The sequence below is a fragment of the Callithrix jacchus genome, chromosome 12 (assembly GCF_049354715.1).
Source record: "Callithrix jacchus isolate 240 chromosome 12, calJac240_pri, whole genome shotgun sequence".
NCBI classification, from domain to species: Eukaryota; Metazoa; Chordata; class Mammalia; order Primates; family Cebidae; genus Callithrix; species Callithrix jacchus.
Window position 1 is genome coordinate 51,753,158 of NC_133513.1, and position 15,508 is coordinate 51,768,665.

The window sequence follows — 15,508 nt, forward strand, 5'->3', positions numbered from 1 at the left end:
AGCAGTAAGGCTAGACAGCTGGAAATGGTAAGTGGTATACAGTCTTGCTAAATGGTATATATTTGTGTATGTTTTAAGTTATTATATTTTGGGGTGCTCCATTACGTTGATTGCTCCATCAAAATTCTAGGTCTGTGTACGGAAGTGTGTCCATTGTGATACATAAAAAATATAATAATATTGATAATCACTCTAATGGCAGCCCAGCATGTCCAAACATCCAAACAATCTAGCTGATAACAAGCAGAACTTCAATGTGAATACGTCCTTCTATTATTAAACCCAACACTGGTTATTTCACTTTCAGCAAAACATCATCTGTCACATTAAATTAATGCCATTAATTTGAATTTTAATGGTTTTGTCGCTTTATTTGCATTTAATTTGTAATTGTGTTTTGGTTTTATGGCTGGGTAAGAGCTAAAAGCATAAGGGATTTATACTTACTTTTATGTTTGTATATATTTAAGTAACAATATGATCAAAATAATTCTTATCAACACTGGGGGTCTGCAACGATAGTTTTCCCTTTAGAAGACGTGTATTAGTCAACCTTAAGCTCGCTGGGCCTGCGCCACAGCACACTGCTCAATGCACTAGAGGACTGCACTTGAACAGCCCCAGTGGGGTTGGATCCAGCCCAGTGTATTGTGGGAAGGGCATGCGGGGACAGAATTCCCCTGGGATTTTAGGTCCAAACTTTTCCAAAGTGCTAGGTTACTTAGTCATCATCTCAGATGACTCAGAGATCCCAATTAGCTGCCAGTAGCTTTTGGGTCTCTTTCTGCTGTTCCTTTACTAGATAATTCCGTGTGATTCGGTGATAAGCCACTGAGAGCCCAGACAGAAATTCTTCCCCTGAATCCTACAACAAATGTCACTGGAGGAGAAACCCACAGTGTTCACCAGAGTGTCACCCCCACACTTCCAGCATGCTCAGAGGGCAGGGCCAGCCCCAAAATGCTTCAGGCAATGACTGGTGTGTCCCCGAACATGACTCTGCAGCAGGTAATTTTTTCCTTACCTTCCATTACCACATAAAAGCCAGCAGAGGAAACAGGCTAGAAAAGGCTGGGTCACTTCCCTGAGACCCACAGCTGGGTAAGTAGCCAAGCAGGAACTTGAACTTGGGTCCACAGGGCTCCAATCCTGGGCTTTCTCTGGCTCAGTGGCTGTAGGTGAAAGGAGAGTAAGGCAGAGCCCATGCCCCTTGCATTCAGGGAGTTTCCAATCTCATACATCTAGGACTTACTCTTCTAAGGAACCAGATGGGAGTGGAACTCCTTCCACTGAAACCCCAAAGCCCAGGACAATGGGCGTCAAATACCCCTACAGTCCAAGGGTTCCTTCCTCCTGGATATGTTGAGGCTTCCACACTACCTGCTCCTCACCTCCTCAGCCCACATCTACCCTGTGTAAGCAGATGAAAGGGAATTGATAGGAATGTGAAGGAAATTTTATGTAAAATACTGTGACTCAGCTGCTCCTTGCACTCCTGTAAGCTGCTGGCAGGGGCTCCAGAGAACCTCCTGCAGAGACTGGGGTGCCTGCAGAGAGGGGAGACTCATGCTTCCTTCCCCAGTTGGAAGCCCACTGCACCACAGAAATCCCAAGCCCATCCTGCAGCACAGAGATTTCCAGAAGAGCTTAGCACACATCCCCTGGGTTATGGGGGCCGTAGGTAAGAGTAGGGACTGAACCTGTCCCACCTTAGAAACTCAGGACAGGAGGCTGGCTGGAGTGGGATGAGGCCAAGGGCAGCTGCAGCAGCCTGAAGGCCTACCTTTGCCGTGGAAAGAAAATGTGAGCTTCTCCAGGGTTGAAAGGAGGCCATAGAGGGCGAACAGTTTCTGGCACTGTGATGAGGACTCACCCCAGAGGAGGGTCCACAGACCACCTAGCACTGGAGCACCTACCTGTCTTGACAGAGACCTTGAAAGCCTCTCCTTGAACCTGGCAGCCGCAGTGGCCATCCAGAAAGAGAGGGTCTGCTTTTCTCCAGTCCTCACTTCACCTGGCCCAGGGCAAGCAGGAGGAAGGTGGAATCATTCATTTCCTAGAGCTGCCAAGCAAACCCCACAGACTCAGAGGCTTAAGACAATTGAATTTGTTGCCTCACAGTTCTAGAGGCCAGAAGTCCAAAGTCAGGGTGTGGGCAGGGCCATGCTTCCCTGATGGTCCCAGGGGAGGGTCTTCCTGGCCCCCGGCTCAGAAACGCATGCTCCCGTCTCACGGTGAGTTGCTCCCCACCCGTCTCCCCACTGTCTCCCTCTATGCTTGTCCGTCTCTCTATCCAAATTTCCCCCTTTTATAAGGAAACATCATATGGGATTAGAACCTCATTTTAACTGGATCACTTCTGTAAAGACTGTTTCCAAATAAGGTCATACTCTGAGTCCCTGGGGTTTAGGACTTTAGCACCTATTTTGGGGAAGGAAGAAAGGAAGAGTAAGAAAGAACTGACCACAGCCCATCCCCCGGCCACCGCAGCCCTCCACCCACCAAGCTGCAGGGAGGGAGAAACTTTGAACTGGATGTTCATGGAGGCTGTGCATGGGCCGGATAGGACCTATAATATCTGAAAGGAAAATTCTTTCTATCCATGAATGTGACTGGGAGGCTCTGGTACATGCCTACGATACCATCAAGGGGGTGGGGAAGATCCAGCCAGGCTTGTCTGAAAGCATCCAAGTGAGAGAAATAAAGCCATTTCCTGTCCGTGCCCCGTCGAGTTCAGCCCATTCAATATATGGTTATGTACACAAGAGGCAGCTAGGGACCCAAGCAGCATCATATAACATCAAGTGAACTAAATCAACTGTGGGGGGAGAGAAAGTACCAAGACAGTCCTGGAGGGAAAACAGCAAGGGACCCTGCAAGAGAGGGGTCTGGGTGGGCCTCCAAGAACGGGTAGATTCTGCCGAGTGGGCAGAGGGAGGAGGTGAGTGTGGATGGGGCGTGTGTGAGCAGAGGTGCAGAAGCCTGTCCCAGTGCCCAGCTGGAGACAGCCTGGATTCCATCCCGGGAAGGTCTACGACCCTCTTAAAGAACTTTTATGTCCCCCATCCTGGGCAGCGGATGCAGATTTTATGTGTGTCTGCAGGGAGGCTAAAACTGTCTTCAAACACAAAATTATAATGATCAGATGTCTGTCTGAGGGATGGGAGCGTTTCCTCGAGCTGAAAGAACATGGGCAGACAGTGCCAGCAGTGGAGTATAAATAACCCGCTACCACTCCGCGCCTTCCCATTGCCGAGGCTCCTGGCCCCGAGTCTCTTTCTCCCACTTGGCAAGATCCCAGCTTGGTTTTAATGAACAGTTTTGCTTTCTCGGCTACACGCATCTAGGTTTTCCAGGATCTGGAAGATGTACTATTCCTTTTCCTCTCTTCTGGCTTTTGAACAAAGCAGAGGCTCTCCGGGCTCTTAGGATGGTGGAGAGAATAGAAAGGTGCCACTCTCCTATCAGAAAGGAGTGGTCAGAGGGAAACTGCCCACTACAAAGAAGACGCCGAGAGCCTGATGTTTTGCAGAGAGGTTCTTTCTCTGCCAGGCTTCCATCTTCTGAACTCAGTGGGCCACGGGAAGTTAGTAGTGAGGTGCCTGTAAATAGGGGACCATTTGCAGAGACCATGCATTCTGCTGTGACCAGACCTTAACCAGTAAGAACAGAGCTAGCCTCCTTTTCCAACCTGATGTGTCTGCTCTCTCTCTTAGAACATGCGCTGTTCACACCCATTACCCTCAAATGACTCCAGTGTTGTCAATGGCTTTTCTGCAAGATCTTTCTCCCCCCAGGTCCCTACCTCTGAAGCCTCACCCTCCGTTAGAGCTTTTGCCAGAATCTGCCTTTCTGGGCCCCCACAGACCAAGCATCCTTTGTCTGCTCATCCTTCCCCTGTTCATCCTTCCCAGGGATTCTTTTCTAATGATCAGCAGAACCTTGTTTCCCAGAAAGGTGTTGAGGAAGCAAAGAGCTGCTCGCCACACTTCAGAGAAAGGGGCCAGTTAAGACCAAATTAAGTTTGAGGACCCTGGATTCTACTGCCTCTGGGAGAGTGAACAAGATATGGCATATTTACAGCTAAGGATTCCTGCAATAGTGAAACATGCTCAATTTCCTCTGACTCAGCATTTCCCAGGCTCTCTGACCACAGAACCCTTTGTTCTCATAGCATCTATTAATGGTCCCAGGCGTGGTGCATGGTGTCTCACGGACCCACTTTTGAAGAGCTCCATGAGGCGCTGGTGTACAGCAAGCACATCCACCCTCCCCTGGCTGGTCCTTGGGGTTCAGGTAGGGGTGGATCCAGGTCTTACATCTGGTCTCATCGGCCTTTTCCCCGACACCATGACCTGCATGTTGTTGACAACAGCAATAACTGGGGTCACTCTAACTCATGCAGAGTAGACTCAGGGAGATGGCAGATTGTGTGCTGACATACAAAGAAGACATGAGCTCACTCTCTGGATTTAAACACACTCCCCACTAACCCACTGCATGTCTCCTCCCTTCTCCAAAATGGGAGCAATGCAGTGAACTTCTCCAGGGGGAGGACAGACTTTAGTAGCCACACAAAGCCTCCCAGACAATGAGCTATATTGGGAATCTTGCGGGCTTTGGGGCCAGACAGATGAGATCCTGTTTTCTTATTTCAGTGGGTGATATTGACACACTACTTCTCCCCTAAGCCTAGCACAAGAGGAAGCCAAAACATGGTGGTTCTGAATCCTGTCTCATGGCAGAATTCCTTTTGGTGACCCACAGTATGTACATTTGGGTCTTCCATATTCCCCCTAGAGTCTTGCTTAAATTAGTAACAGATGTGGAAGGAGCAGAGCTGATTGGAGGACTCCATGGCAGGGGTCCTGGTGGCTTTCTAGGGAGCTCCTTCTATTTGTGGAGCCTGCTGGAATGGATAGATCAGAGCTGTGGTGGGAGGATGTCTGATCCTTCACCAGGAGGGCTGGCCTGGCAGGCTTCCCTGCTGGGGATGTTCCACAGCCCTGGATGGAGACCTGGAGGACACCTTGGCTCTGTTCCTTGATCTGTGGGCCTGGCATGGTTCTTCCCCTGAAGCCTCTGCCTTCATCTTTGTACACATAGAGCTAGGTCTTCCCTTTCTCACCAAGGCCCATATTCCTAAATAGGCTGGAGGTCTGTCTAACTTCCTGGGGAAGGGGATGGAGCTGCAGGAAGCAGAGAAACTAGACGTCTCTTTCCAGAAAGCCATTCCTACTGGACTGCTGGTCTCTGACAAAGGATGTGAAGGGTACACAGCGAGCAAGAAAGCAAGAGCAAGTGTCCTAGCTCCCATGTCTGGGTTTCCATGAGCATGGCCAGTGCAAGGAAATTAGAAAAAGGGATATAAATGGAATTGTCAGTGTGTCTCAGAGAGACAAGCCCTGCACACCCTCTCCAGGAAGCCCCATAACTCCCAAATAGATTGGTGAAATCAAGAAGAGGAAGGCCCATATCCCATGGGCCAGAAAGAGCTAGGGAGGAGGCAAAGTTCTGGAAAGGGGGCTGCAGGATACTTCTAGGCAGAAGGGGCAGCTCAGGAAGCTTTGTAGCATTTTATGCCCCAATGAGTAGCTGAGGCAGCAGAAGGACTGTGTGGGTACCCAAACCTGACATGGGCAGAGAATGCTGCCAGGCTGCAGACAGTGTGAGGAGTGCCCTGCACCACCTACAGGGATCACACCTGAGGGCCAGGTGGCTGAAGGACATGCCTGTGGAAACCAGGGCACACAGGGACCCAGCACCCCACCCACCCCAACACTTGTATGAGCTCCCAGAACTCATATATCTGAGCAAGGAAAGGTCATCCTTGTTTGGGGTACTGGGTCTAGCACCTTGGTGGAATGGGGAGGAGAAACAGAAATTGAATTGTGTAGGAAGAGTGAGAAAATTTCATCTTTCTTGCACAGCTGAGCTCTTGATCAACATTCTCAGCCACTGAACATAGTGAAGTTTCAGGATCATGCTACCATGACCGTCTAAAATACCCTCATCCAGAACAAATCTGCTGGGGCCCCTCTGGGACCATGGAGTGTCCTCTCCTTCATCTTCTACCTCGTTTTGCACTGGAAACTAACTTTGTCCTCTGAGTGCCTGAGGCTTGGGGCTTTGTCCCATTGGGTTTCATGTCCTCGATATTAAGGATTAAGTGAGATGCTATATAACATTAAACTCTTAGTAACGTGCTGGCATAAATTAATCAAGCCCTCAATATGTGGTTGTTTTTATTATACATCTTTCTGTCTCTCCCTTTCCTTGGAATGCCTCTGCCTCCGACCCTTCCCCCTACCCTCCCAAAAAGGGCCATCACTAGTCAGTTCAGTTTGTGCTTGGCAGGTAATAATGAATACATTTTTACTGGCCATGGTTTTCCACTTAGGACAAGTCAGGATCATTATACTCCCCATCCGCCATGCTGGGCAACCTGGAAGAAGACAGAACAATAAACAGATGGGGGTGGTGAGTCTCTTGGGCCCTCTTAGGGATGCAGTGGGGTCTGCCTCTGGTCACATCTTCGTTGGAGGATGCCAGAGCTGAAAGGGCTTTTGGGGAAAGACAGCCCAGAAGTGCCCCAGGCCTCACTCTGGGTGAAAAGCAGAGCCCTGGTTGGAAGCCAGGCCTGGCCCGCCCAGCCCATTGCCTCCTCCTGAGGCTGAACTTGGTGCACAGGAGGCTCATGGAGGAGGAGTGGCAGGATTACTGACTCCTTACGCCTAATGATGAGATCACTCACTTCCTTGGATCGAGTCCCAAAGGGGTGGTCCTGGGAAGTCAGGAGGCGGCAAAGCGGCCAGATAATCCCTCTGTGTGCTCCCTAGAGAACAGCACCGAGCTAATGGACCCAACTCTGCCTCCTTCCCTGGGCCCTGCAGAGCAGCAGCCAAATCCCTTCAGCTGCCTGACAGCTGGTAGGACCCTGGAGACCTGATGATGCCTGATCAGGTGGGGAGGCAGGAGAGATATGGAACCTGTCTCACCTGTAGATCCCGCCGCGGGATATCCTGACCAAGAGGGATGACTCACGCTTTCATTAGTGCCAGTTATGGGCCTGCCCTTTGCCAGGCATGGGGGACTACAGGGAAGAAGGAAAGGGGGCCCTGTCCCCAGAAGCCCACAGCCTGCTCCGACCCCCATGCAGGAGCCCCTGGTTCTGTGGCTGGCTGCACCTCAGCTATTCCCCTTCCTGCTCCTTCTCTTTGCCTTTCCATCCTATCCATACACAAGTCTGAACCATCTGACTGCCTTGCCTCAGTGTCCCTGCCGCCATCTGCACACTCAAGGCCACAGTATCTATTGCCTTCAGGTAAGAGCCTGCTTGCCCCTGCCCCTGCCCCTGCTTATTCGCTCCTGCACACACCTGCCTTTGCCAGGTGGCCAGAAATCTAACATCCAGGTGATATCTCTCCGGCACCATCACAGTTACTCTAATGAGCCCTAATCAACTAATCGCCTTTGTGGTGGTGATAGAACCCACATGGGCCTGTTTCAGGCCTGAGGGCAGCACATCCTCCCCCTAACCCTCTGCTTCACTCCCTATCCCCACTGGGTGTTGCTGATTTGGTTTTAGATCAAGGCCAGGCTCACTCTTGTATCTGGCCTCTGCCTCCTTCCTCTGATAGCTTTTGCGACTGTGACAGATCCTGCCCAGGCCAACTGTGAGCTTGATAATGCAGTAGGAATTAGAATGCAGAAGCTCATAACTACAGGGTAGCAATAAATTGCTGCACAGGTGATAGGTAGAACCCTGAATGCTGATGCAATCTAAGGCATAAGAGGCAGTGATACACAATGGAATACCACACAACAATGAGGAGGAACAGCACAACTACACCCAGTAGCGTGGCGACGTCTCACAACTTAACACTGAGAGAATGAGGAGGAACAGGATAGCTACACTCAACGACGTGGCGACGTCTCACAACTTAACACAGAGAAAGAAGCCAGGTACAAAGGTATCCCGAGGTCTGTGGAATGCTGGGCATGTTCTGTTTCTTGATTACAGCACTGGTCACACAAGTGCATTTCCTTTGGGAAATTCCATCCAACAGGACACTTACTATTCATGACCCATTCTGTATGTCTATTACACTTCAATTGAAAGTTTACAGAAAAGGGCGTTGAGCCTACAGCACCCAGCTCTTCTGGCCTCGTGGATCCCCGACTTTGTGGAGAATTAGTTGAGTCCTGAACTTCAAACACACTTTGGAAGTCAAGATGTGCAGAGACTCATATTCACTGGCTTGTAGACCTGCTTGTTTGCTGTTCAATAGCAAATGGAATTGGGAGCAATCACAAACCGAGTCCAAGTTACTGTCACTAGTCCTTTAATCTAGACTAGACCTGATCAAAGTTTCCACTCTCCAACAGGCCAGCCTTGAGACATCAAGGGCAGGACCACTTCCTATATATGAGGACAAAGCGGGTGCAACTCAGCTCCTCTGTAACCATCAAACCACAAATGAATCAAGCTACATTCATCACCCAGTATCTCGTGCTCACTCTTCTATAAAACAGGATTCTATCAGAACCCCTTCCATTTTAACAAACGAGGAAACTGAGGCTAAAGAGAGAAGGAGCTTGCCTGTGGTCCTTTTTAACTGTTACCCCAGCAGTCTCCAAAGTGAGCAGCACAATCGCCCTTCAATACTTGTGAGTATATTTAGGGGCTTTCTTCTTTTAAAAGAGGAATTCTTAACAGCCAAAGCTTAAAAGAAGGTCCTCACCAGGTAGACTTGGGCACTCTGGAGAAGACAAGTGGGCTTTAAGTGGGGTCTCTGCTGCTTCCGAGAGGATCACAATGTGTTGGCAGCCTTCAAGCCCTCGCTGCAAGAGGCAGCACAGAGGTCAGTAGCCCCAGAGTATGTTCACAAAGCTGTCAGAGGGCCCTGCTGTCAGAGAAAAGGAAGGGCTGTCCCTTCATGGCCCTGTGTTGCAGCCCCAGTGGCCTCTGGACAGACACCTTTGCAGTAACCATTCAGGGACTGCTGGTTGGTACAATTCTTGGATTGCAACTGTATCTGGCTGGAGGTGGCAGAGGAAAGAGGAAGAGGAGAGCTTGGCTTGTTACCCTTTCAAAGCAAAGGAGGCTCAATGGCCTCTCTCCTTAACTCCTCCATGCTCACCTCTTAACATTCACATCCTGTCCACTCGGCTTCATCCTTCAGGCCACACTCATCCTTCATTACTTCTTTATTCATTCATTTATTCACTTGCTTACTCCTTCACCCCTTGATTCTCTCTTCCTTCTCTTTTCCCTTCTTTCAGTCATTCCATTGATCCATCTCTTCTTCCCATCCCTCATTCATTTTCCTCTTCATACACTGTGGTGGGCATTATTAGCGCTGCTCAAGTATTTTTAGCTCTCCTTCTACTATGCAGTGGCTCACTCTTACTCCTGAACTCTGGACTCCTTCCTGAACTCTCACTTCCTGGATCCTGGGATCACATGATCAGACCTCGCCTATGGTTACCAGTGGAGTTGACACACATCTCTTCCAGACTAGAGCCTTTAATTACCAGTGTGAGGCCCTCCAGGTTATCTTTTTCTTCTGTCATAGGACCAGCAACATTCCAGATAGTGGATTCTCTGAAGAGCCCTGATTCCCAAGTGAGTGCCTGCAGCTGAGCTCCCAGCCAACAACAGCAGCCATGGAGGCATCCCTCTCAGAAGCAGCTTCCAGAGAGCCTCCCTCTAGGTAGAGCAGACCCACGGCTGCCAGCTGTTCCCTGTAGATCTTCCTCTGTCCTTCTATCAGGCCACAGGCTTCCCTTGGTTGTTCCCTGCAAATGGCTGGTATCCATGACTTGAATGCTAGAACTCTCAGTCCTGCCCAATGTGGGATTCTGCTAATGAGCAACTTTGGTTGAGGGACTCACCATCAGCCTGGCCCAGGACACCTCAGAACCATGCTGCAGTCCCAGGCTCTTCCTTCCCCATCTTTTCTTCTCTCTCCTTTCCCAGGCATCAGACCCGCACTGTGGTTGAGGCTTCTCCCTGCCCTCTCCTGCTCCCCGACCCTCTTTCCTTCACAGGCCTCTCCTCTAACTAATAAAGCCATAGCTACTCCCATGTGGGAGCCTGTTTCTCAGAGGGCCTAACCTGTCACTCCAACTCACAACCGACAGGCAACACAAGCACAAACTAACCCTTTGCCATTTTTGCTACAGCATGACGTAGCCTCACTCCCCCATTCAACATCCAGCCACTCAACCTATACTCACCAGCAGCTGTTTGTCCCCACTTATCACCTGTTTGTGACTCCAGTCCCACACCTGCCCACACCTGTCACAGGCACAGCTCTGGCCCTTGGTGCAAAGGCTCTCTTGGCAGCCCAGGTGCCTGACGCACATGAGCCCCTCTGTCTGCTCCACTCCCAACCTTTTCTGGTGTCTATGGAACTAGGTAGAAAGTGGAGTGCATGCCTCACCCAGCTGATTGGAGTGCAGAACATCAATCCTCACAGACAAAAACCACCCAAGTGCAAACTTAAGCAATGCCAACCCAGTCCCAGACAGGAAGGGGCCCTGCCTCATGCTGGAGATGGAACAAACAGATGTCAGCGCAAACAGCCAAGCAGAGTTTCAGAAATAAGACACAGCAGGAATCACCGCCATTAAATCAGCCCCTCATTCCCCTCTTCCTCCTTCTAAGGGGTGGGCTCATCCACAGTTCCATCACACACCTCTGGCTTCGTTTCCTTTCTCATTAGCCCATGAGGTGAGCCTTTTATAGGTTGGAATGTTTGGGCATCCAGCCGTCTTCCCAAGACTCATGGAACCTGAATCCCCACTCTTTCTGCCACTCTTTCCTGGGGATGCTAATTGAGGCTGGAGAGAGGATCAAAGAATCAGATGATTAACTCCCCTTGCCCTAGTCTGCCCTGCACAGGGCCTCCAAGCATTCCCCTAAAAGATCCATTCATATTTCATCAAGAACCCCTTAATGGCTCTCATCACCTTAAGAAGAAAGCTTGAACTGCTTATCATATTTCATGGCCTTCCTCAGCGTAACTCCAGCAAGCTCACCTCCTGCCACCTCCCCCTGCCTCCCCTGACACACACTCCTGCCTATGCACATCCAATGCCCTGGCTGTTTTCTTGCACTGAGGGAGCCATGAACTAGACTGGCCTTCACTCTTTTGACTTGTTTCTCCCATCTGCCTGAAGCACCCTCCTTGCTGCTTCTCCACCTGACAGAACCCCCCTTGTTCCTAAGGACATCGTTCAAAAGCTGCCTTGCCTGTTACCTTTACTCAGCTATGCTAAAACAAGTGCATGGGCCTCTGGCTCCTGTGGGGTTTGGTTAATGCTGGAACAATCCCTTATTTATCTGCCTGGTTCCCTCATGGACATGGGTGTTGATAAAGAGCTTTCGACTTGACATCAGCTGAATTTGGCATGGAGTCACAGTCCTCCCACCTTGAGAAAGTTACTCAGCCTCTTGGAGTCTCTGTTTCTACATATATAAAGTAAAAATACTACTACTAACTGACTCATAGAATGATTGTGAGGACTGAAAAACTAAGCACTATGATCCCATTTTGTCCCTATATTTAAGTATGAGTGTCCCTAGTCATAGGAAATGGTCTGGAAGAAACTCCAAGTGCTAACCCTGGTTTCTCTGAGTGGGTGAGATTTATGGGGATCATTTTTCTGTCTTTGTTTTCCTTGGCTATGTTTTCTGTATATATATCTTTTAAATAATAAGCATGAGTAGCTTTCATAATGAGAAAAAAATAAGTGTCTTTTAGGCAGGAAAAATGAGCAAGTGAACAAGCCTGGCTTGTAGCAGGCCTGGCTCCAGGAGGGCTGTGGGCTCGTCTTCTCGTCTTTGTGCATTTTCAGCACCTGAGGCTGGCACCCAGCGGCTTCAATGAACTCATCTGGCCCAACTCCCTCATTTAGGGGATGGGGAGCCTAGGAACAGAGAGGTTTGCCCAAAGCCACATATGAAATGGGTCTCTTCGGAGGTGCCAAACCCAGACCTCCAGCCTCCCAGGCCAGGCTCTGCCTTACTGGTGGGAGACCAGGTAGAGAAAGGAGATTGCCTGGAGCCCATCAGCTCCTTTCCTTCTGCATTCCCTGCTCGCCAGGTTAGGTAGCAGGCCACAGCCCATGCCTTGCCTCTGCCCATCCAGCTCCAGGTTGGATTGGCACTAACTCTAGAATGGTGACAACCATTGTCCCTGAATCTGACGACAAATATCATAAAATCCACCAAAGTACAGGGCACATCCATGGTGGAAAAATTGCTGAGACATGCTCAGGCTAGTGTCTTAGGATTAGAGACCCCAGAGAAGGTAAGGCCACCACACCGCAGGAAGGGACAAGAGGGAATCCAACTCCTAGACTCAACCCTGCTTTCTCATGCCACTATAACTCTTCCTCTTCACCCTCCTCCTCCTCCGTTCTCCTCCTTCTTCTTCCCTCTCTTCCTTATGTTTGGATTACCCTCAGGAGGACTCGTTTAAAATAAAAGCCAATTTCACAAAAATTACAGGGCATTCCACACTTGAAAGTAACATTGAATTTTCAAGGGCAGTAGAACAGGCTCTCCAGTTTCATTGAATCAGGGGCAATAAGGAGCTCTCACTCCCCATTCTTGACAAAACCCTAATAAAACATCAAGAGTTCCTGGCATTTAGGAGGTTAGGACCTGCTAAGAGCCTCTACTTTTTCAACCCTAAGAAAATGAAGCCATTTTAATACCAAGAACCACCCCCCACTCCACCACACCACTGACCCCATGTAATTGACAGTGCTGGGATGGGTGGATAGTGCTGGAGCAGGTGGGGAAGGGTTGCCTTAGCAACTGGTCTTTGGGGGTCCATGAAGCCCACATGCCTGGACATTAGATATACATAACCATCCCCTAGTGACCCCATGAATTATATCTCCAGAGTACATCTCGAATGTAGCTAAACCAAGTTCTAATATCCAGAGGCGGAGGGACGACCAGAGTCCACCCACAGCATTAGCAGTGCCTCGGCTTCCTTCTGGCATCCTCAACTTGTCCAGGTCAGCACTGGACAGCATCTGACCCGCAGCCCGACAGAAAGAACCAGGGAGCCTCGGCAAGCTTACCATCTGATGCTCTCTCAAGCAGAAAGCATTTTAGGTAGGGTCCTTTTCTTTCTCTGGAAAAAAAAAGAGAGAGAGAGAGAGATGAGAAGGAAAAGGCAATTGCAAAAAAAGAGCATAAGTTTATCCAAGAAGATCTGTTAAGGGCTGCACTATGTCCCCCACAAATTCATATGTTAAAGCCCTAACGCTCAGTACTATATTTGGACATAGAGGCTTTTAAGAATTCATGAAGTCAAGATGATGCCATTAGAGTGAGCCCTAATCCAATATGACTGGCCTCCGTGTAAGAAGTAGAGACTAGGGGCCAGGCGTAGTGGCTCATGCCTGTAATCCCAGCAATTTGGGAGGCCGAGGCAGGTGGATCACCTGATGTCAGGAGCTTGAGACCAGCCTGGCCAACATGGTGAAACCCTGTCTCTACTAAAATACAAAATTAGCTGGGCGTGTTGGTGGATGTCTGTAATCCCAGCTACTTGGGAGGCTGAGGCAGGAGCATCACTTGAACCTCCAGGAGATGGAGGTTGCAGTAAGCCAAGATTGTGCCATTGCATTGCAGCCTGGGAAAAAAAGAAAATTCAGTCTCAAAAAAAAAAAAAAAGAAAGAAGTAGAGACTAGGACACAGATATGTCCAGAGAGATAATGATGATGGGAAGATACAGGGGGACCTCGGCCAACTGGGAGCCAAGGAGAGAGGCCTTGGGAAAACCAGCCCTGCCAACTCCTTGATCTTGGACTTCCTGCCTCCAGAATTACGAGAAAATAAACTTCTGTTGTTTAAGCCACCCAGTCTGTGGTATTATTACAGCAGCCCAAGCTAACACAAGGTCTGAAGTTCACTGTCATTTACTTAAGGACACATTATAACTTCATCGGAACTTTGGCAGGCACTTTTCCCTTCATGGACCCCTTCCCCCATAAATATGTAATTCTTATTTTAAAACTGTATTGGTGTAAAGAGGAATACATAAATATGATATATTAAAAGGTTTTCTTCAACCTGAAAGTTTATTTTTTTCTTCTGGTGTTGAAAGAAATAGAAACATTTTCCAGAGTACCTGCAAGTATTCTGGGCAGTGGGCACCATGCCCACTGTGCCTGATGGTGCAGTCACCCCTGCACACGCCTCATCAGGCCCTCATTGCCGAATGCACAGAAAGCCCCTGCTTAGGCAGTTCTGAGGGTCCAGAAAGCCCCTGCTCAGGCAGTTCTGAGGGTCCAGAGCTGAGATGAGCGCTTGTGCAAAGGTGCCTGGCCTGGTGGGAGTGCCAGCATTAGCCTCGAAACCTTGGCTAAGAAAATAAAATGCATTCCACCTCCAAAGCTGTACTTCTCTGCCTGTCTCCTGCTTCCTCAACAGTGACCCAGAGTTTGAAAAGCATGCCTTGTGGGGCTGTCTGGCTGCTCTAGGATGCCTTAAAGTGCTTTTTCTCCTGGGTCATGACAGGCAAAGCCAACAGTGAGAACGAAGTCCTGCCTTCGCAGGCGGTCTCCTCCGCTCCCCTGCCCGGACCCCAGCTGGCTCTCCCACAAATCTCCAGGGATTCCACAGCACAGACAGTAGGCCCCAGTCCTCCCTGCAAAATGCAAGACTGGTCAATATCATTACTTTGGAAATATTTTTTCCTGCCAGTAAAATTTTTCTTCCAATAAAATCCTCTGTGGGAACCCAGTGAATAAAAAGGATGAGCAGAAAGTAGTCCTGGTTGCATCAGGGGCAGCAGCTAAGACCCTCCTCACCCTGGCACATATCCTAATATTCCTCTCAGAAAGCAAAGGTCACCAGGGGGCACTTTTGGAAAATTACAGGGTGGATACTCTCTGGGCTGCAGAGTGGAGAGGGATGGCCGAAGTCATCAGAGTTCTGCCCTCCTGGGTCAGGGAGGCCAAGACTGAGGGATGGGAGGAGGCATGACCAGGAGCCAGAGCAAGATACACAGAGTACTGCTGGGGGTGGCAGGACCGATAACAGTGAGAGTAGGGCCCTATCCTAGGAGCTACAGAGGGACTAAGCCCAAAAGTACACAGTGTTCTTGAACAAAGCAGTCCCACACACACAGTGGCAATGAATACACAGTCACAGGCACCGTGATCATAGGTTCAGCAGTCAGGGACACAGAGACCACAAACATAGCGGCGACAGACACAACAGTCATGGGCACAGTGATCAGGGACACAATGGTCACAAACACAGTGGTCAAGGACCCAGCAGTCATGGGCACAGTCACAGGCATGTGGTCAAAAACACAGTGGTTATAGACACAGTAGACATGGACACAGCAGTCATGGACACAGTGGTCACAGACACAGTGGTCATAGAGTAGTGGTCACAGACACAGTGATCATGGAGAGAGCAGTCACAAACACAGTGGTCACGGACACAGTGGAAATGGACACAGTGGTCAG

General features: G+C 49.5%; 1 protein-coding gene across 1 annotated transcript in view; it reads right to left on the reverse strand.

The window, feature by feature from the left end:
- The window catches only part of LOC118146292 (uncharacterized), a 328,556-nt gene that overhangs the window by 11,675 nt on the left and 301,373 nt on the right, over positions 1–15,508 (reverse strand). Inside the window, exons 2-3 of the mRNA XM_078343994.1 lie at positions 13,105–13,157; positions 1,025–1,172 (exon numbers count right to left, since the gene is read on the reverse strand). Of these exons, the coding sequence (XP_078200120.1) occupies positions 1,025–1,172; positions 13,105–13,157 (201 nt within the window). The remainder of the gene's footprint in view (positions 1–1,024; positions 1,173–13,104; positions 13,158–15,508) is intronic.